Source organism: Anabrus simplex, chromosome 3, assembly GCF_040414725.1.
Source record: "Anabrus simplex isolate iqAnaSimp1 chromosome 3, ASM4041472v1, whole genome shotgun sequence".
Lineage (NCBI taxonomy): Eukaryota > Metazoa > Arthropoda > Insecta > Orthoptera > Tettigoniidae > Anabrus > Anabrus simplex.
Genome location: NC_090267.1, coordinates 433,326,397 through 433,344,564, shown reverse-complemented (window position 1 = coordinate 433,344,564; position 18,168 = coordinate 433,326,397). Strand labels below are relative to the sequence as shown.

At 43.2% G+C, this 18,168-nt stretch overlaps 1 protein-coding gene across 1 annotated transcript in view; it reads right to left on the bottom strand.

Annotated features, from left to right (window-relative positions):
* Positions 1–18,168, bottom strand: part of LOC136867401 (paired mesoderm homeobox protein 2A-like) — a 324,225-nt gene that overhangs the window by 29,928 nt on the left and 276,129 nt on the right. The window contains exon 3 of the mRNA XM_067144596.2: positions 5,489–5,804. Within this exon, the coding sequence (XP_067000697.1) occupies positions 5,489–5,804 (316 nt within the window). The remainder of the gene's footprint in view (positions 1–5,488; positions 5,805–18,168) is intronic.

Genomic DNA, 18,168 nt, shown 5'->3' with positions numbered 1-18,168 from the left:
AAGACAATTTTGTGGATACTTTTTTTTTTTGACAAATCTGAGGGGCAGGCCTGGAATATTTGACATACAGATGGGATCCTTCAAGATTTGCGCTGGCCCTCGTCCATCTGTGATACTCTCACAATGGCCGCCCGCCTCCCGCCCCCACCCGCTGTTCTGCTCTGGCCATATATCTCGCCATCACACTGTCTCTCTCACCCCCCCTACTGACGTTTAATCTAGAAAATTGCTTGGTACCCGCTCGTTTGTTTCCATTAGTGTCAACTCTTTAGGTCTCTATGCCGGGGCAGCGTCACAGCTGCACAGCCTATCACGGGCCATCACGCTGTAAGACGCCCGCTCCCACATCTAATGCGATGTGAGGCCGCCTGCACACTCGCAATAAGCCATTAAGATCTGCGCTCTTGACCCTCCCTATCGTCTCACTTCTGAGGTTAAATGCAACACGCACAAGATCACGCAATGACGCATCTACACTGCAGCTTATTTCTTGAGAATTGTCACAGACATTTGCCGACATTTTACCATAGGTTTTCAACGTACGCAAGATTTACTTAAAAACTAACGATATTTAACTACATCAATATTAAATAACTAGCTGGTGTACCAGTGCTTCGCTACGGAATTCTACATTATATACAGCATTCTAAACATCTTCATCAGCAGTCTCATGATGCAGGCCATAACATTTTAAATAAATAAATAAATAAATAAATAAATAAATAAATAAATAAATAAATAAATAAATAAATAAATAAATAAATAATTGTTACCGAGCTGAGTGGCCGCGTGTGTTAATATTCGGGAGAAGATCAGTTTCAACCCTACCGCAGGATCTCCTTAGACGGTTTTCTGTGGAATTTCCGTTTTATTAGGCCTACTCCCAGGTATATTTTGAGACAGTGGTTATTTCGTAGACTACAGCTGACTCATTCCACCTCCTTACCCAATATCAATCACAATTATTTATTTAATCTTCATTAGCTCCTCGACTGTGGTTGGGGACAGAAACGGCACCCGGCCGTAAAACGTGCCGTAAGAAATATGATTTCATCTCGACCTCGTCTCAGACTCCGTTGCAGGAAACGTGTTTTCAGATATTCCCCGTTCATTTGCATTCGAGAACATGCGTTTGATCACCGTCAGCTACTGCAATGCGGAATGAGGTAAATATTAAAATATGAAGAGATTCAGATTTTGACAGGTTCTTGTCCGAAGGCACTTATGATTTGCGAAAAACGAATTTCCCCCTTTTCTTTTTAGATATTTTTCCACTTAAGGATGGCATAAGCTTATGAGAATCCTCAGCCTGTTTCTAGCCATTTGACCGAGTCAGGAATTGAACGAATTAAGCGCCGTCTATCGGCGAGGATAAGAATTCTGCCGGCTACCGAAGACTGTTTCACTCCTTTGGGGCAATGATTAATGACGGTCAGGTGAACTGAAATTATACTGCAGAGTGTTTCTGGAATGAAAGATGACAGGGAAAACAGGAGTACCCGGAGAAAAAAAAAACCCTGCCCCGCCTCCGCTTCGTCCAGCATGGAGTGGCCGGGATTTGAACCACAAAACCCAGCGGTGGGAGGCCGGCGCGCTGTCACCTGAGCCACGAAGGCTCCACGGGTGGCATAATGTTTTAATAATGATACTCTACGGATATTCATTTATTCTTCATGCGAAAAGAACAGCGTATGAAATAAACCGTCCGCCTCTGTGGTGTAGTGGTTAGCGTGATTAGCTGCCACCCCCGGAGGCCCGGGTTCGATTCCCGGGTCTGCCACGAAATTTGAAAAGTGGTACGAGGGCTGAAACGGGGTCCACTCAGCCTCGGGAGGTCAACTGAGTAGAGGTGGGTTCGATTCCCTCTTCAGCCATCCTGGAAGTGGTTTTCCGTGGTTTCCCACTTCTCCTCCAGGCGAATGCCGGGATGGTACCTAACTTAAGGCCACGGCCGATTCCTTCCCTCTTCCTTGTCTATCCCTTCCCATCTTCCCATCCCTCCACAAGGCCCCTGTTCAGCATAGCAGGTGAGGCCGCCTGGGCGAGGTACTGGTCATACTCCCCAGTTGTATCGCCCGACCAAGAGTCTGAAGCTCCAGGACACTGCCCTTGAGGCGGTAGAGGTGGGATCCCTCGCTAAGTCCGAGGGAAAAACCGAACCTGGAGGGTAAACAGATGATGATGATGATGATGATAAACCAATGGAAACATTGTAAAATTATTATTATTATTATTATTATTATTATTATTATTATTATTATTATTATTATTATTATTATTATTATTGCTAATTGCTTTACGTCGCACCGACACAGATATGTCTTATAGCAACGATGGGATAGGAAAGGTCTAAGAGTGGTAAGGAAGCGGCCGTAGCCTTAATTAAGGTACAGCCCCACCATTTGCCTGGTGTGAAAATGGGAAACCACGGAAAACCATTTTCAGGGCTGCCGAGAGTGGAGTTCGAACCCACTATCTCCCGGATGCAAGCTCACAGCTGCGCGCCCCTAACCGCACGGCCAACTAGCCCGGTATTATTATTATTATTATTATTATTATTATTATTATTATTATAGTATTCAATACATTATTAAAGGTAATACAGGCTACGTACGCATTTACATTATTAAGTAAATACGTATTTTCCTTAATATATATGTATATACAGTATATGTAGTTAATATTTTGGGTTAATTTCTTGCTAATTTTAGGCCTTAAGTCATTCTTGGGAATTTCTTGGTCATTTTATAGGCATTCATTAGGTCACCAAATTTCGGGCCCTGATAATCACATTCAATGACAGTTACTACAACACACCTTTGTTAGCGGGGGTTTTCGGTTGGTATTTCTCAAAAAATAAAACTGTAGAAATCGAGTGCATGTCGAAGATGATGTGCCGGGCTGAGTGGCTCAGACGGTTGAAGCACTGGCCTTCTGACTCCAACTTGGCAGGTTCGATCCTGGCTCAGTCCGGTGATATTTGAAGGTGTTCAAATACGTCAGCCTCGTGTCGGTAGATTTACAGGCACGTAAAAGAACTCCTCCGGGACTAAATTTCGGCAGCTTCGCGTCTCCGAGATCCGTAAAAGAGTTAGTGGGACGTAAAGCAAATAACATTACAGTAAGATGACGCGTGTGTTGCGTTGTCATAGTTGCATCTTCGTATTCAAGCCAAGCAAAAACAGTAACATCATCTTTATGATTGAAATGAACGTTAACACATTAATTCAGCTTTCGTTTTGTCCGGTTTGCACTTGATTGTATTTTTATGGAGTGGTTATTAATTTGTGCGTGATTAAGGCAGACAAGCAATAGGCCCATATTTTGTTAAGAATTTTTAGTTTAGGTCTATACTTTGTGTTCGTGTATTTTGTTAAGAAGGAAGCCGTACTTCCCAGCCTGTCGAACACACAAGTAGAATATAAATATTACACTACAACATACCTTTAAAAATACCCACATTATTAAACAAGGAATCATTTGTTAATAGTGTGTATTTTTGTTCCTTGCTCAATAATGTGTTCTTTTTACAGGCATGTTATATTGTAATAATTATATTCTACTTGTGTGTTCGACAGAGTAAAAACCTTTTAAGTTGCATTGTGTAATATTCACTGTATGAGGGAATCATTTTTCAATAAAGTGAAGTACAGTAAAAAGTGCTCAGAGCGGAACTTGAATAAAGCGGAACCTTGTCCACTACGGACTATTTTCTCGGTCCCGGCGAAGTTTACAGCGTTATAATGTTATTTCTTTTGTATAATGCGGAATTTCGTCAACGCGGGAAACGGAAACGAAAAATGAAAGAATTCTTTAAAATCTACTTGTACAATGTTGAAAATATTAGGAACTGATGAAATCCCAGTAAAATGTTTGCGCATTTTTGGTGGTGGTGTGATTAATGTCATTTTTTTTTTTTTTTTTTGCTAGTTGCTTTACGTCGCACCGACACAGATAGGCCTTATGGCGACGATGGGACAGGAAAGGGCTAGGAGTGGGAAGGAAACGGCCGTGTCCTTAATTAAGGTACAGCCCCAACATTTGCCTGGTGTGAAAATGGGAAACCACGGAAAACCATTTTCAGGGCTGTCGACAGTGGGGTTCGAACCTTGGACAAACTGACGCTCGTGTTTGGAGCCAGTCAACTTCATTCGAAATGATGGAGAACTTACGAAACACCAGATTTTCAAATCAGCTACACCCCTTTTAGAAGTGGGGAAGAGCGAGAAAGAGGAGGCGATGGAAGAAGGAGATCAAAAGCAAGAAGATGGAAATCAAAACAATATCCGAACTAACGAACAGTCCCACAGTGCTTTTGTGACATAAAACTATTTGCCATTATATCTAACTCTTCTAATCTTCTTGAACTGATGTACTGAGCTCAGGACTGCGTTCAGAAAGACGTGATTAGAAGGAAGAAGAAACAAGTTTCTTTGTTTGATCTGCAGAAGAAAGCTTAGTGTTGTGAAGTAAGTTACTGTATATGGTTTTGTGATGGAAATAAGTTTAATATCCAGTGTTCTGAAACAATATAATATAGCGTTGTGAAAGTGCCGAAATTATATACTGTGTATCATTCTGCAAGTAGGCCTAAAATAGAGCGCAGTAATAATAATTAACAAATTAATGTACTACAGCAGGCCCTACTACGTATATCAATCTGAATAACCGAGCGTAATTAGTAGGCAGACACAGGTAAGTTCTAAGTAATATTTGAAATTACTGTTTACTGTTTTAAGGCAAAAAATCTCGATGTTTTGTGTAATGCGGAAAACTGTCCAATTCGGAAAAATATTTCGGTCCCTTGCGATTCCGCTTTGAGCAAGTTTTACTGTATAGCCTGATCTTTCTTTCTTTTCTTTCTTAATCTCTTTACCCACCAGGGTTGGTTTTCCCTCGAACTCAGCGACGGATCCCACCTGTACCGCCTCAAGGGCAGTGTCCTGGAGCGCGACACTTTGGGTCGGGGTGTACAAGTGGGGAAGAGGACCAGTACCTCGCCCAGGCAGCCACACCTGCTATGTTGAACAGGGACCTTGTGGGGTGGATCGGAAGATGGGAAGGGATAGACAAGGAAGAGGGAAGGAAGAGGCCGTGGCCTTAAGTTAGGTACCATCCCGGCATTTGCCTGGAGGAGAAGTGGGAAACCACGGAAAACCACTTCGAGGATGGTTGAGGTGGGAATCGAATCCACATCAACTCAGTTGGCCTCACAATGCTGAGTTGATCCCGTTCCAGACCTCGTACCACTTTTCAAATTTCGTGGCAGAGCCGGGAATCGAACCCGGGCCTCCGGGGGTTGGCAGCTAATAACGCTAACCATTACATCACAGAGGTGGATGAAGTATATTCATTACCTGAAAACTGTGTTCATGTGACTACGTTCATTTTTATAGGGGGGAGAGGGTCCATGAGTTTCACCAAATTTTCAACAGGTCTTTGTTACAAAAAGCAGATTAGGAACCTAAGGTATAACCACAGTCCTTACCACTGCCGTTCATGGGCTTCACGTCGCTGCTGTTGGACGATACGCTGCTCGTGTTCGAGTTAGGGGTAGTGGACGCCACCGCCGTGGGTGTACCAGGCTTCACGTCCTTGCCGGTCCCCGTCGTTCCCAGCCCCGACGTCTTGCCTCCTTCACTCTTCACGGACTGCTGTTGTTGCTGCTGCTGGCTAGAACCGACACCAGTCCCCGAGCCGTCTCCACCCGTGCCGCCCCCAGAACTCGCCGACGTCTGGGACGCTTTTTGCTGTGCGAGTCGCTCCTGCTTGCGGAACTTTGCCCGTCGGTTCTGGAACCACACCTGAAACAGGAAATAGTGTATGGTCAGGGAAATACATGTTTTGACAACTTTGTATCTAACAAGAACATTCAGTCGACTACAGTGACGGCCACTAAAGTAGGCGGATCACACTGTTGCCAAGGTTATCAATTAACTGAACACAATATTTCGGAGCGGGAGGCTGTTTCTTTATTTCAACAATTTGCTTATCGTTGCAACGACACAGACTGGTCTTACGGCGACGATGGTATAGGGACGGCCTAGGAGTGGGGAGGAAGCGGCCGTCGCCTTAATTAAGGTACAGTCCCAGCATTTGCCTGGTGTGAACATTGTAAACCGAGGATTACCACCTTCAAGGCTGCCGACAGTGGGGTTCGAACCTACTTACTACCGGATGCAAGCTCACAGCTGCGCGCCCCTAACCGCACGGCCAACTCGCCCGGTGTGACACAGTTTGTTCTCTCCTCAGCTCTTGATATTAACTTATCTCCAATATTGTTGGAAAACAAACTTTAGGGAAGACTACTAATTTCATCGGTATAGGCCTAACATTCTATACAAAAATTAAGGCAAAGATAAGACTAGAAATACATTGAACCCAGTATTAAATATTTTGGGAATCGTCAGCTCAATAAGCAAATATAAGAGAAGTATTGGTGAGATAGTTTATCTTCAGGAAGCATTAAAATGAACTCTTCCTTGTGGGGATTATTTTATGTTGACACTAGCGCAAGAAAGATGATGTTCATGAGTTGCTAAATTCGTACTGGACCGACCTGGAGATGAATATGTAACCAGCCAGTCAAACAACCTAATGAAGGAGTGGACTCCAGCTGACCCATGGTTTTCAGCTGGCCAATGACAACAGCTGTAGTGCAGAGAGCTACAAAGTCGTCATAGCCAGAGAATGACAAGCTAAGTTTACTAAATTATAGTTCTTAATTAAGTTAGATTGTATTAACCTCATGAAATGTATAGTAATTGTGAAGTAATTAAGATATCAAGTGACTCAGTGAAGTGCAACCATTGAATTAAGTATTACAAGGTTAAGTTGTGATAAAATCGATATATCTCGAAGAAGTGATTATACATAGATTGAGTGTATTATGATAGCTGAGGAATTTATGATTATTTGCGAGAATGAGTGTAGTTTTCACACAGAAAAATGAGAGCATATGCACGTATTAGATTTCTTAGATGGGTTAGGAAGCCGAACATGCTTATTAATCGTCATAATGAAATAATATAGAAAGGATGTGTAGATTGTATGAATTATTCCTTGTCGATGTACGTCATGAAGAGGTATTCTGGTATACTAAATGTTAAATATTATTCTGTGAGATGAATTAAGATCCAATGAAGCGAATATAGATTCTATCAAGTTTAATACGTCGTGGGAATTATGTTATACGTGAAGAGGTAATGATATGAAGGAAAATGGTTATGTTGAGATATATAATTGAATGAATTGAGCTATATGTAGGATTTAGTGGAGTAATGAGAAGGAATTGAAGTGAAGTGTTATGAAAATAGATGCAGCAGAGACGTGATGATGGATGCTGACTATAAATATTCATCTTCTGGATCAATTATAGGAAGCAAGTACATGGAATGATTAATACTTCGTGGGAATATCGTAAGATAAGGTAGGCATGGCTAACCCAAACGCATATGTCAAAGCAAATGGTTCTTGCTACATTTAAAATAAGGTTGTGTTGTTAGGAAATATCCATAATAAATGTCATATAGAGGTAATACATGGATTGAAAGATGAGATGTATGTGTAGCTGTGTTGAATAATATTTACGTCCCAGAGATAATATTGAGCTATTATATTAAAATTGAAAGGAGTCACTTAACTTTTCAACGCAAATAATACTTCATGTAAAGTCGAATATGGAATAAGAGGTTGAAATTATGATCAATTAAGGACTAGTAGAGTTAGTAATGAGATATAGGTTTTTTATTTTGGAAAGATATGAGATGATTTTCGAATGTTTAAATATAGTAAGACTAGGATGGTAGGTGCCAAGATTATAAGTGGCAATAGGTGTTAGTAACCTTAGCAGGTCATTCAACGGAGATAAACAGAGATGAAGCAATGGCAACTGAACAAATTAGGATTCATAACTTGAAGAAATGCATTTAAATATGAATTATGTCATTTTTAACAGTGATATGATTGCTCTTTTTAATTTAATTATTATTTATTGTGATGAACTAATTACATATTTAAACATTAAACGATGATTTGAAAACAAGGTGTTAGCTCATATCAAGATTGAGATTGAATCATAAATCAGCGCTGATGAAAACGAAATCCTTGGATAATGCTAATTAATTTTCTGATTTATCGAACAGGTATTTTGATGAATTACTTTCTCTTTTCTTATGCATTAAATTACGTTAATAAACTTGTTATTTTAATATTTTTACATGTGTGAGTAATTGATTTCTGGGCTATTATTGTAGGATAACTTAATCTTAAGTGGATTTTTGCGATCTTTGTTGTTACGTGCGTTGGAAGGATATGCGGTAGGATAAAGACGTTCATCCGGTAATTGAGGCGAATTTCGCTACTGAATTCACATAAAACCGAATTATTTGCATGAAGAATTACCCTGAGAGTTTATTGAGCGGTCGGAATGTTTTTTTTATTTGCGTCGCACATGGACGCGGGATGGGCGCACTTATTTCTGCATTTTTTCACTTTCGGCACCTGAGTACTTCAGATAACTGTAAAATTAATGTAAATGCTCCTCAGGAAAATTTAATTGAGAAGGCCTGATCCATACTAAACTGAGAGGCCTATCTATACACCACGCGACCTACTAGCTAAAACTCAATTCGAGTGTCCTCGTGCTAGTTTTTGTGTGTCAGAAGACGAGTGACACGCTGAGACCCAACAGCCGTCCATCACAGGGCGACCGCAGTGCTGATTACAAAACGAATTGCTCTTTAAATTTTGTGAGTGAGCTATGGCCAGTTTTTGGCAGCAATGAAATGGATGGTGCTATAACCTGTTGTCGCTCCATAACTCATGTCACTTTCAGGGTGGCAGTTCACACAACGCATGCGTCACGGAGGTTGCTGTCCTCACTTACAATGCAGGGCACTCTGCGTTTTTTCACCCTGATTGGTAATAGGAAAAAATGCAGCGAGTGTCGTCGTGTTAACTGTTCACAAGAAGAGTACGCAGCGCGGTCCGTAAATAAATAGAACAGATTCTCCTCCTGCATTGGTAATCACAGCGCCCGCCCTCCAACTAGCCCGCCACACCTGCAGAGTGCTGTAGCAGTGCTCTGGGATTTTGGGAAATGCCTTCATATAGACTAAGCTTTATTCTAGTGTATTAGCATTTAAATAGACCTCGGAAAGAGATAACACGATGCCTAGCTGAGATCGTAAAGGCGTTTTTGGTACACCTGGATGTACGGGAGTTCGAGTATCCGTCACGAATTTGAGAAATACAGACACAAGATTACCACTGGGGGCAAAGTTGGCTGGGTATAGAACTAACCAATCTATGCTACTTAATAGGGAACTGCAGATTTCAATGAATGATCAGTTAACATACCCCAAATTTGGTGGTAATAATTTTGCTGTAAAATCAATGCTTCTTCTTTATCTGTTTACCCTCCAGGGTCGGTTTTTCCCTCGGACTCAGCGAGGGATAACACCTCTCCCTCCTCAAGGGCAGTGTTCTGGAGCTTCGGATTCTGGGCCGGGATGAAACTGGGGAGGATGACCAGTACCTCGCCCAGGCGGCCTCACCTTCTATGTTGAACAGGGGTCTTGCGGGGGGATGGGAAAATTGGAAGGGATAGACAAGGAAGAGGGAAGGAAGCGGCCGTGGCCTGAAGTTAGGTACCATCCCGACATTTGCCTGGAGGAGAAGTGGGAAACCACGGAAAACCACTTCCAGGATGGCTGAGGTGGGAATCGAACCCACCTCTACTCAGTTGACCTCGAGAGGTTGAGTGGACCCCGTTCCAGCCATCCTACCACTTTTGAAATTTCGTGGCAGAGCCTGGAATCGAACCCGGGCCTCCGAGAGTGGCAGCTAATCACACCACTACACCCCAGAGGCGGACGTAAAATGAATGCAGGTGTAGAAGAATAACATCCACGATATACCCTGCCTGTTGTAAGGGGCGACTAAAAGGGGCCCTAAGGGCTCTTAACTTTGGAGCGTGGGTTGACGACCACGGGGCTCTTAGTTGAGTCCTGACATTTCTTCCATTTATGTCAGGCTTTTCACCTTCATCTATACTATCTATACATCTATACATCTATACTATCCAACCTCCCTAGCTATAGGCTACGTCGCACCGGCACAGATAGGTCTTATGGCGACGATGGGATAGGAAAGGCCTAGGAGTTGGAAGGAAGCAGCCGTGGCATTAATTAAGGTACAGTTCCAGCAGTTGCCTGGTGTGAGAATGGGAAACCACAGAAAACCATCTTCAGGGCTGCCGACAGTGGGATTCGAACCCACGATCTCGCGGATGCGAGCTCACAGCCGCGCGCCTCTACGCGCACGGTCAACTCGCCCGGTCCTTGGTCAACTCTTTTCCGACTCCGACGGTATTACGTACGGAGGCCTAGGTAATCTTTCATTCCTCCTTCAGTTTTTCTCTGATTGGTGTTATATGTAAGATGGTTGTCTAATTGTACTTCCTCTTAAAACAATTATCACCACCACCACTACCACCACCACAATGTTGACTGAAGCAAACAAGTAGCCCAAGCACAACTCCCCCGTAAATGGAACAGCTTTAATCAAACAATATATTTTGCCTGTCCAGTGTGTTGCAGTATCACACTCTATCGGCAGTTCAAAGACTTTACCCGTGATATTGAAAGAAGCATTCTGACAGATAGGGCTGGAGGGAGGAGCATTGCACGTGCCAATGCACAGTCTTGCCACATTCCTTTCTCCCTCCCCTCGCTTCCGGCCCAGTTGTTCGTTCAGACCGCTGTGTTCTGTTGTACGCGCGGTTTGGCAACTCCAGCCGGCCAGCAGGCTTATCTCCATGGCAACAGCAGTGGACCAGCCCACGTTTCCATGGCGACTATACCCCCTACTTCCTTATTCCCACGCAGGCAGGTAGTAAACAGACCTCCCTCTAAGAAATGTCAGAATACTTCTTTCAATATGACGACCTTAGATAGCTGACTGACGCAAACAGTCTGCGGCTGCTTCAACCAGCCTGATGCGGTTTTGTTTCATGCTGTGACAGTCGAAAATGCAATAAGCTCCCAGTTGCCATCAACGGTATTCTGTTTGAAAGAACCGAGCTCTTGTACAAAAATGTCTTTACATAACTGTGCTGTAAGGGATAAAAGCTGCGTGTTCTCAGGATATCCTATTGGTACGCTGTAAGTAACAGACATAAGGGTTGCAAGAACAATTACTTGCATATTGAGATGAAAACAATGGCAGGGGTATAATCGGAATGAGGAGATTCAGGCTAACTTAGGAATGAACTCCATGGAAGAGGCTGTGGAGATAAACCGACTGCGGTGGTGTGGTCATGCGGGCCGGATGGATGAGGATAGGTTACGTAGGATAATAACAGCAGTATGGAAAGTAAAGGCCCCCATTCACGATCAAACAATTTACGCAACAAAAGGTTTGTGCAACTTTCTGTTTGCGCAAACTTTTGTACACACACGTTGCAATGGTTTGTGCAAACCTCAGTTCATTTTTGAACAGGAGAGGTTGTCCGATATAGAGGCTGCTTGCGCCGCGATAGTTATTGCTTGTTTGACGGAAAAGAAAACAACAGTGGGTGAAGGAATGGTTGAAGAAGATAAGTGAATTTAGTCATGACCGTTTAGTAGCAGAGCTAAAAATAAGTTCTGCAGTAGACTACAAAGACTATCTTCGAACTGATGTAGATACGTTTGGTGAGATGCTGAAAATGATGACACCTTTTGTTGAAAAAAGTAGCCTACAGTCACTAGGGAGCCAATATCGGCAGAACAGAGATTACTAGCCACTTTGAGATACCATACCTTCCTATTTTTATACATCTCACTCTTCACTTTGGACAGTTCAGGCAGCTCGCGATAAATTGAGACTAACTCTAGCCAGAATTCTGTATTAACGTTTTTTGTTGACGCCATAATGAACAGGACTCAGGTAGATACAGGAAAGCGTCTTTACACGGCCAACTGTCGTCAAACACTGCCATAGAGGTTCAAAGCGCTTGTCAAGCAGAGAGTGTTGTGCAAATTATTTCGGTCTCTCCCGATTTGTTTCAAACAGTTGTGCAACTAGTCAATCCGTGCCATACACCATCAAAATGTTTGTGCAAAACCCTTTGTTGCGCGAATTGCTTGATCGTGTATGGGGTCTTAAGAGAAGTAGAGACCAAGGAGACGTTGGTTATAGTCGGTTTTTAATTATTTAAAGATAAGAACAGTTGTGGAACTAAACAAAGCCGCAAAACTAGTTCAAATACGAGGGCTGTAAATAAAGTAGGGCAATATTTAATGAACTAACAAGTGCATTGCTTCAATGTAGTCACTCGCAAAGTTTATTATTTATCAATGTCGGGAAGCCGTTGGGGACAGCTGGCAAGGCGTTCTCTGTTGATAAAAGCGATGGAGCTCCCTACTGCGCGGAGTACAGATGCCACATCAGGAAATCAGCGGCCTCGGAGGAGTTCCCTCAACTTCAGAAACAGGTCGAATTCACAAGGACTCATGTGCGGTGAGTACGGAGGTTGTTCCTTTTTTGCAAGTTGCTTTACGTCGCACCGACGCAGATAGGTCTCATGGGGACGATGGGATAGGAAAGAGCTAGAAGTGGGAAGGAAGCGGCCGTGGTCTTATTTAAGGTACAGCCCCAGAAAGCAAATTTGGTCTGAAAACAGACCAATGTAAAGATATTTTCGTCCGGCAGCTGACTTCCTTCTTACAAAATATTGTTGATCGCTATTGAGAGCTCACTGCGTTAGACTCCCAGTAATCCCTGCCTGTCGTAAGATGTGACTAAAAGAGCCCCCAGGGGCACTTACAGCGATCTCCGGCCCTCAGCTGAGTCCTGACATTGCTTCTACTTTCTTGTGCTAGGTTCCTCACTTTCATTTATCCTATCCGACTTCCCTTGGTCTATTCTTCTTCTTTTCCGACCCCGACGGTATTAGGCTTGCGAATCTTAGGGAGTCTTTCATTTTCACGCCCTTCGTGGTCTCTGTCTGTTTTCGCCCATACACTCATTTTTCTCTGTCATTAGTGTTAATAGAGGATGGTAAAATGGAAAACCACGGAAAACCGTCTTCAGAGCTGCCGACAGTGAGCTTGGTGGAGGGTGTTCTAAGACCTAACAATGCCCAATTGTGACCTACACGAAACGCCTTGACCGTGGAGGGTGTTCTAAGACCTCCCAATGCTCAATTCCGACCCACACGAAACGCCTTGGCCATGGAGGTTGTTCTAAGACCTTCCAATGCCCAATTCCGACCCATACGATACGCCTTGACCATGGAGGTTGTTCTAAGACCTTCCAATGCCCAATTCCGACCCACACGAAACGCCTTGACCATGGAGGTTGTTCTAAGACCTTCCAATGCCCTATTCCGACCCATACGATACGCCTTGACCATGGAGGGTGTTCTAAGACCTCCCAATGCCCAATTCCGACCCATACGATACGCCTTGACCATGGAGGTTGTTCTAAGACCTTCCAATGCCCAATTCCGACCCATACGATACGCCTTGACCATGGAGGTTGTTCTAAGACCTTCCAATGCCCAATTCCGACCCACACGAAACGCCTTGACCATGGAGGTTGTTCTAAGACCTTCCAATGCCCTATTCCGACCCATACGATACGCCTTGACCATGGAGGTTGTTCTAAGACCTTCCAATGCCCGATTCCGACCCATACGATACGCCTTGACCATGGAGGGTGTTCTAAGACCTCCCAATGCCCAATTCCGACCCACACGAAACGCCTTGAGCCATCGTGGAACCGTCCTATACAGTAATACATTCTCTCTACAGGCCTCACGTAATCCTCGATAATATTCTGATGGATTTTTACCACGGATAATATCGATTTTACTCCTCGAACGCTGTTCACCTTTTCAAAACATGCTGTAGAGTGGTGAAATAGATACTCTTCACTTCAACGCCACATAGCAACAACACTCCCAACTGGATGCCCGCCAAATGCACACTACACATCGACAACAGCGCCGCCTGACCGCTCCCATATCCTATGCCAGATCTCCTGGGAGTGTCTGGACTACTTTGCCAGTACTTTATTTACGGCCCTCGTAGAACATTGTGGAGGTGCGCAGTTAATTTACAGAGGCTTGCAGACTGAACGCTGAAAGGCATAACCATTTATAATGAAGATACGTGTATTTAATGTATGCATTGGTTTGTGCAACCTAGACACGGAGTTATCTGAAGGTTAAAAGGGTAGTCAGAGAACCAGGACATAAAGAGCGGCCTCTTTGGTGAGAAACCAGTGACGATGGCACTAGACTATCGCACTCCTAGTGGTTTTCTGTGTCTGTTAACTTGTAATTGTCTCTTGTATAGTGTAACTCTGTTATCGAACCATTTTTTTCGCCCTCTCCCATGCTGCTACAAGATGGCGAGCATCCCCCGCACGTACGGATGAGCGAGCTACAAAATAAAGAAAAACCTTGTTAGGCCTCATTAAACTCGTTTGAGCGCCACATACTAATTAGCAATAGGCAGTGATTGAACGGGGAAAGGGGAAGGTAATTGTCAGGTATTAGACCAAGTCAAAGCAACCACAAGCACGTCAACAGTAGGGTAAACACGTCCTTTAGACCTACATCTGTTTGCTGAAACAATGCTGGTCTATTACCTTTAAACTTTACACGTTTGAGTGAGCGTTGTCTAGTTTTAACGAGGACGACGATTGGAGTTTATGGTAGCGATCGTCATGGTCGTGTTCAAGTCGTAAAACTCTTCTAGGCCAGGTCTGAATATACAACGAGTATCAACATTCAATACTCCATCTTCGACTGAAACAAATGTTTTCTGTTGTTGTAAATAATTCCGAGGCTGAAGCGAATTATTGACAAACTCAGAAATTGTGTTGTAAGGGTATAAATTATTACTAATTCTTCAGAACCGTCAACACCTCTTACATAATGAGGGGGTGAGTTTCAAAACCTGCCACGTGACTCTTTCGGTCAAACTGAGTCCTGCGTGCCATCCGGTCGTCAATATCAACTCTATCATGTGCTGAAAACTAATCTTGCATAAGTCAATCATGTGCTGTAATATAAGGCTTTGAATATCGGGGTGAGTTTCGAACTCTGCAACGTGAACAGAACAATTTCATTTCTTTTTTCCTTTTAAAACCTGCAACATGTATGCACCAATCATAATGCTTCGCGACAGGTCACGCCACTCGCTGCATTGTTTTTAGGGTGTTAGACCAAGCATTAGTTAGTTTTTGAGTTGTAGTTGTGAGTACTGAGCGTATTGACGGCCAAGATGGAGAGAACCATTACCTTCATGCCTAAACTTGAATAGCCACTTATGTTTTCACATTGTCAATTCTGAGGATAGAATAAACCATAAGGTTATGAATTATGGCAGTTGTACTTGCTCTCGTGCTCGGTTCGCCCGGAAGGACGTGGGTTCGAATCCCCGTCAGGAAGTAGTAAAATTTAAGAAAAGAGGTTTGCACATCCGGAGGTGCACATGGCCCTGAGGTTCACTCAGCCTACACCAAAAATGAGTACCAGGTTAATTCCTGGGGGCAAAGGCGGCCGGGCGTAGACCTAACCACTCAACCCCATCAAGTGCCGAGGTTCCGGATAGTGGAAGCCTTTAACTTCCACCCCTCCAAGGGCCTTCAAGGCCTGTACGGGGATGACTTTGCTTTGCTTTTTTTGTACTTACTCTAAAAAATCCTATAACACATGTTTTCACTGTTCCACTCAATTTGAGTTTCAAAACTAACAACCTGCAAATAAAATACACAGAATTCCTGGCAACAATGGCTTTAGACCTTTGAATATTCTGGATACTTATAGAGATCACGAATGGCAATTATTTCACCAAATTTGAACTTTGTAAGTATAATAGTAGTTATAGAAGTTACACGTTTTTCTCATTTTTCTTAAAATGTTAGGAAGGTCACGTAGTAGATATTGTACCTCACCCCCTCATAACATGTTAAACATGCCATGACATCAGAATGCAATGTCTACTGTGACAACACGCAGTGTGTTTTCGTTCGTTTAGAGCAGAGAGAGAGAGAGTGTGTGTGTGTGTGTGTGTGTGTGTATGAGTCCCCAGTTGAATGCGAGGAAGAGCTCGTAATTCGGGTGCTTGCAGCCGAGTATCCTCTACAGCAGTGATTTTCATACTTTTGGTTTGTGCCCTACCCACAAAATCCAATTGTTTTACCTTCCCACCCCCCGAAGTGTCCGACTCATTGGCTGAACGGTCACCGTACTGGCCTTCGGTTCAGAGGGTCCCGGGTTCGATTCCCGGCCGGGTCGAGGATTTTAACCTTAATTGGTTGATTCCAATGACCTGGGGGCTGGGTGTGTTTGTTGTCTTCATCATCATTTCATCCTCATCACGACGCGCAGGTCGCCTACAGGTGTCAAATAGAAAGACCTGCACCTGGCGAGCCGAACCCGTCCTGGGATATCCCGGCACTAAAAGCCATACGACATTTCATTATCCCGAAGTACTAGTATATTGCGATTATACAAGAAATAACAAATGATTGTTGCTGGATGCCAAATGTCGTCATCATCATCATCTGCGCTTCTCCCGCTTGCTCGGGATCCCTGTACGCACTGGGGGCATGAAAGAGTTGTGGCTGGAAATTTAAGGTCGCATGGCCTCCCTGAAACCACGGGTTTTTCAATTGAAAATTCGACCCCAGCAACACCAGGAATCAAACCACGTTCGCCGGGATGACAGGCAAGCAGCTAAGTCGCTACACCACCCTGTTCCCCAATAATAGGCTAAGATATATTATTTCGTCGGTGGGCAAACGAAACCTCGTAACTCCTTCGGAGTAAAGTTTACAGAAGCAGCCCCAAACTGAGCGCTCAGCAATGGCCGGAGAACTGTTCCTGGCATTTTCATTGCTTAACGATAGCCCAGTTGGAGTCTTCTGTTCCCTTCTCAGGCAACGCGGCAAGCCTTCACAAGGCAGATCGAAAAACGTGGACTACCAAGTTTTCATTGCCTAGCAACGGCATGTATGCGAGTTCTTCTTCTTCTTCTTCTTCTTCTACTACTACTACTACTACTACTACTACTACTACTACTACTGCTACTACTACGAATAACCCATTTGAGGGTACGATGAATCAACTTTTGTTACTTTTCTTTGCATTTAACGTTCTTCGTTTCCAAACTTCCTTCATTTTCTGAGAATTTTGTTCCTTTTCCTCTTGAGTCCATTTTTTTCCGTTTGTTAATTTCTTTCTCTTCTGAAATCCTGCCTTACGTGTTATTTCTCTGAAACGTGTTCCATTTTCTATCGTATCTTTTTTTAATTCCAGCGTTTTTCATATCCGTTTCAATTTCAATGAACCATGTTGGCTTGTATTTGTAACTGTTCAATAAGTTGAAGATTTGTTTAGTTAATCTATTGTTATTCATTCTATAAATGTGTCCATAAAACCGCAGTCTTCTTTTCCTCATTACAGTTGTCAGTTTTTCAATTTTTAAATATAGCTCTCTGTTTGATCGAGTATTATTAATTCAACAATTACTACTGTACTATACATTCCTACACTGCTACTCAATAAAATTGAAGCGAATGACTGCATTTCGAAACCACAAATTAAAAAATGCACTGCAGCATAAGTAAGCATTTGTAGTCAATGGGAGGTACAAACTAACACAGTTAAATCGACATGGAATAGTTTTATTCTCAACCACCTCAAAATATACTTCAAACATTGATTTTGGTTTTACGGTTATTTAATAAAATATATGTTTTTGTCTCTCCTACCGTCAAGCTCTACATTTGCGAGGCGCGTGGGTTTGAGCCCTACCGCCGGCTGTCTTGAGAATGGTGGTTTCTCATTTTTACTTTCAGGCGAATGCTGGGACAGTTCCTATTCAGAGACTACAGCCGATATCTTCCACCTCCTTAACCAATTTCATTCACTATCATTCATTTAATCTTAATTAGCTCCCGCATCAAGAAGAACACCCGGCCGTAAAACGTGCCATATAAATTCATCTCACCTCATCCTCGACCTCGCATCAAAAAGGGGGACCAAGGGGTGTCTCTCCTCCCACCCTTGGAAGTTTGAGAACTGAATTCATACCCTATAAATGGTTCATTTCTCTGACTTGGGATTGAGGTCTTGCTGTTCGTCTTAATACAATTTTCTTCATCTAC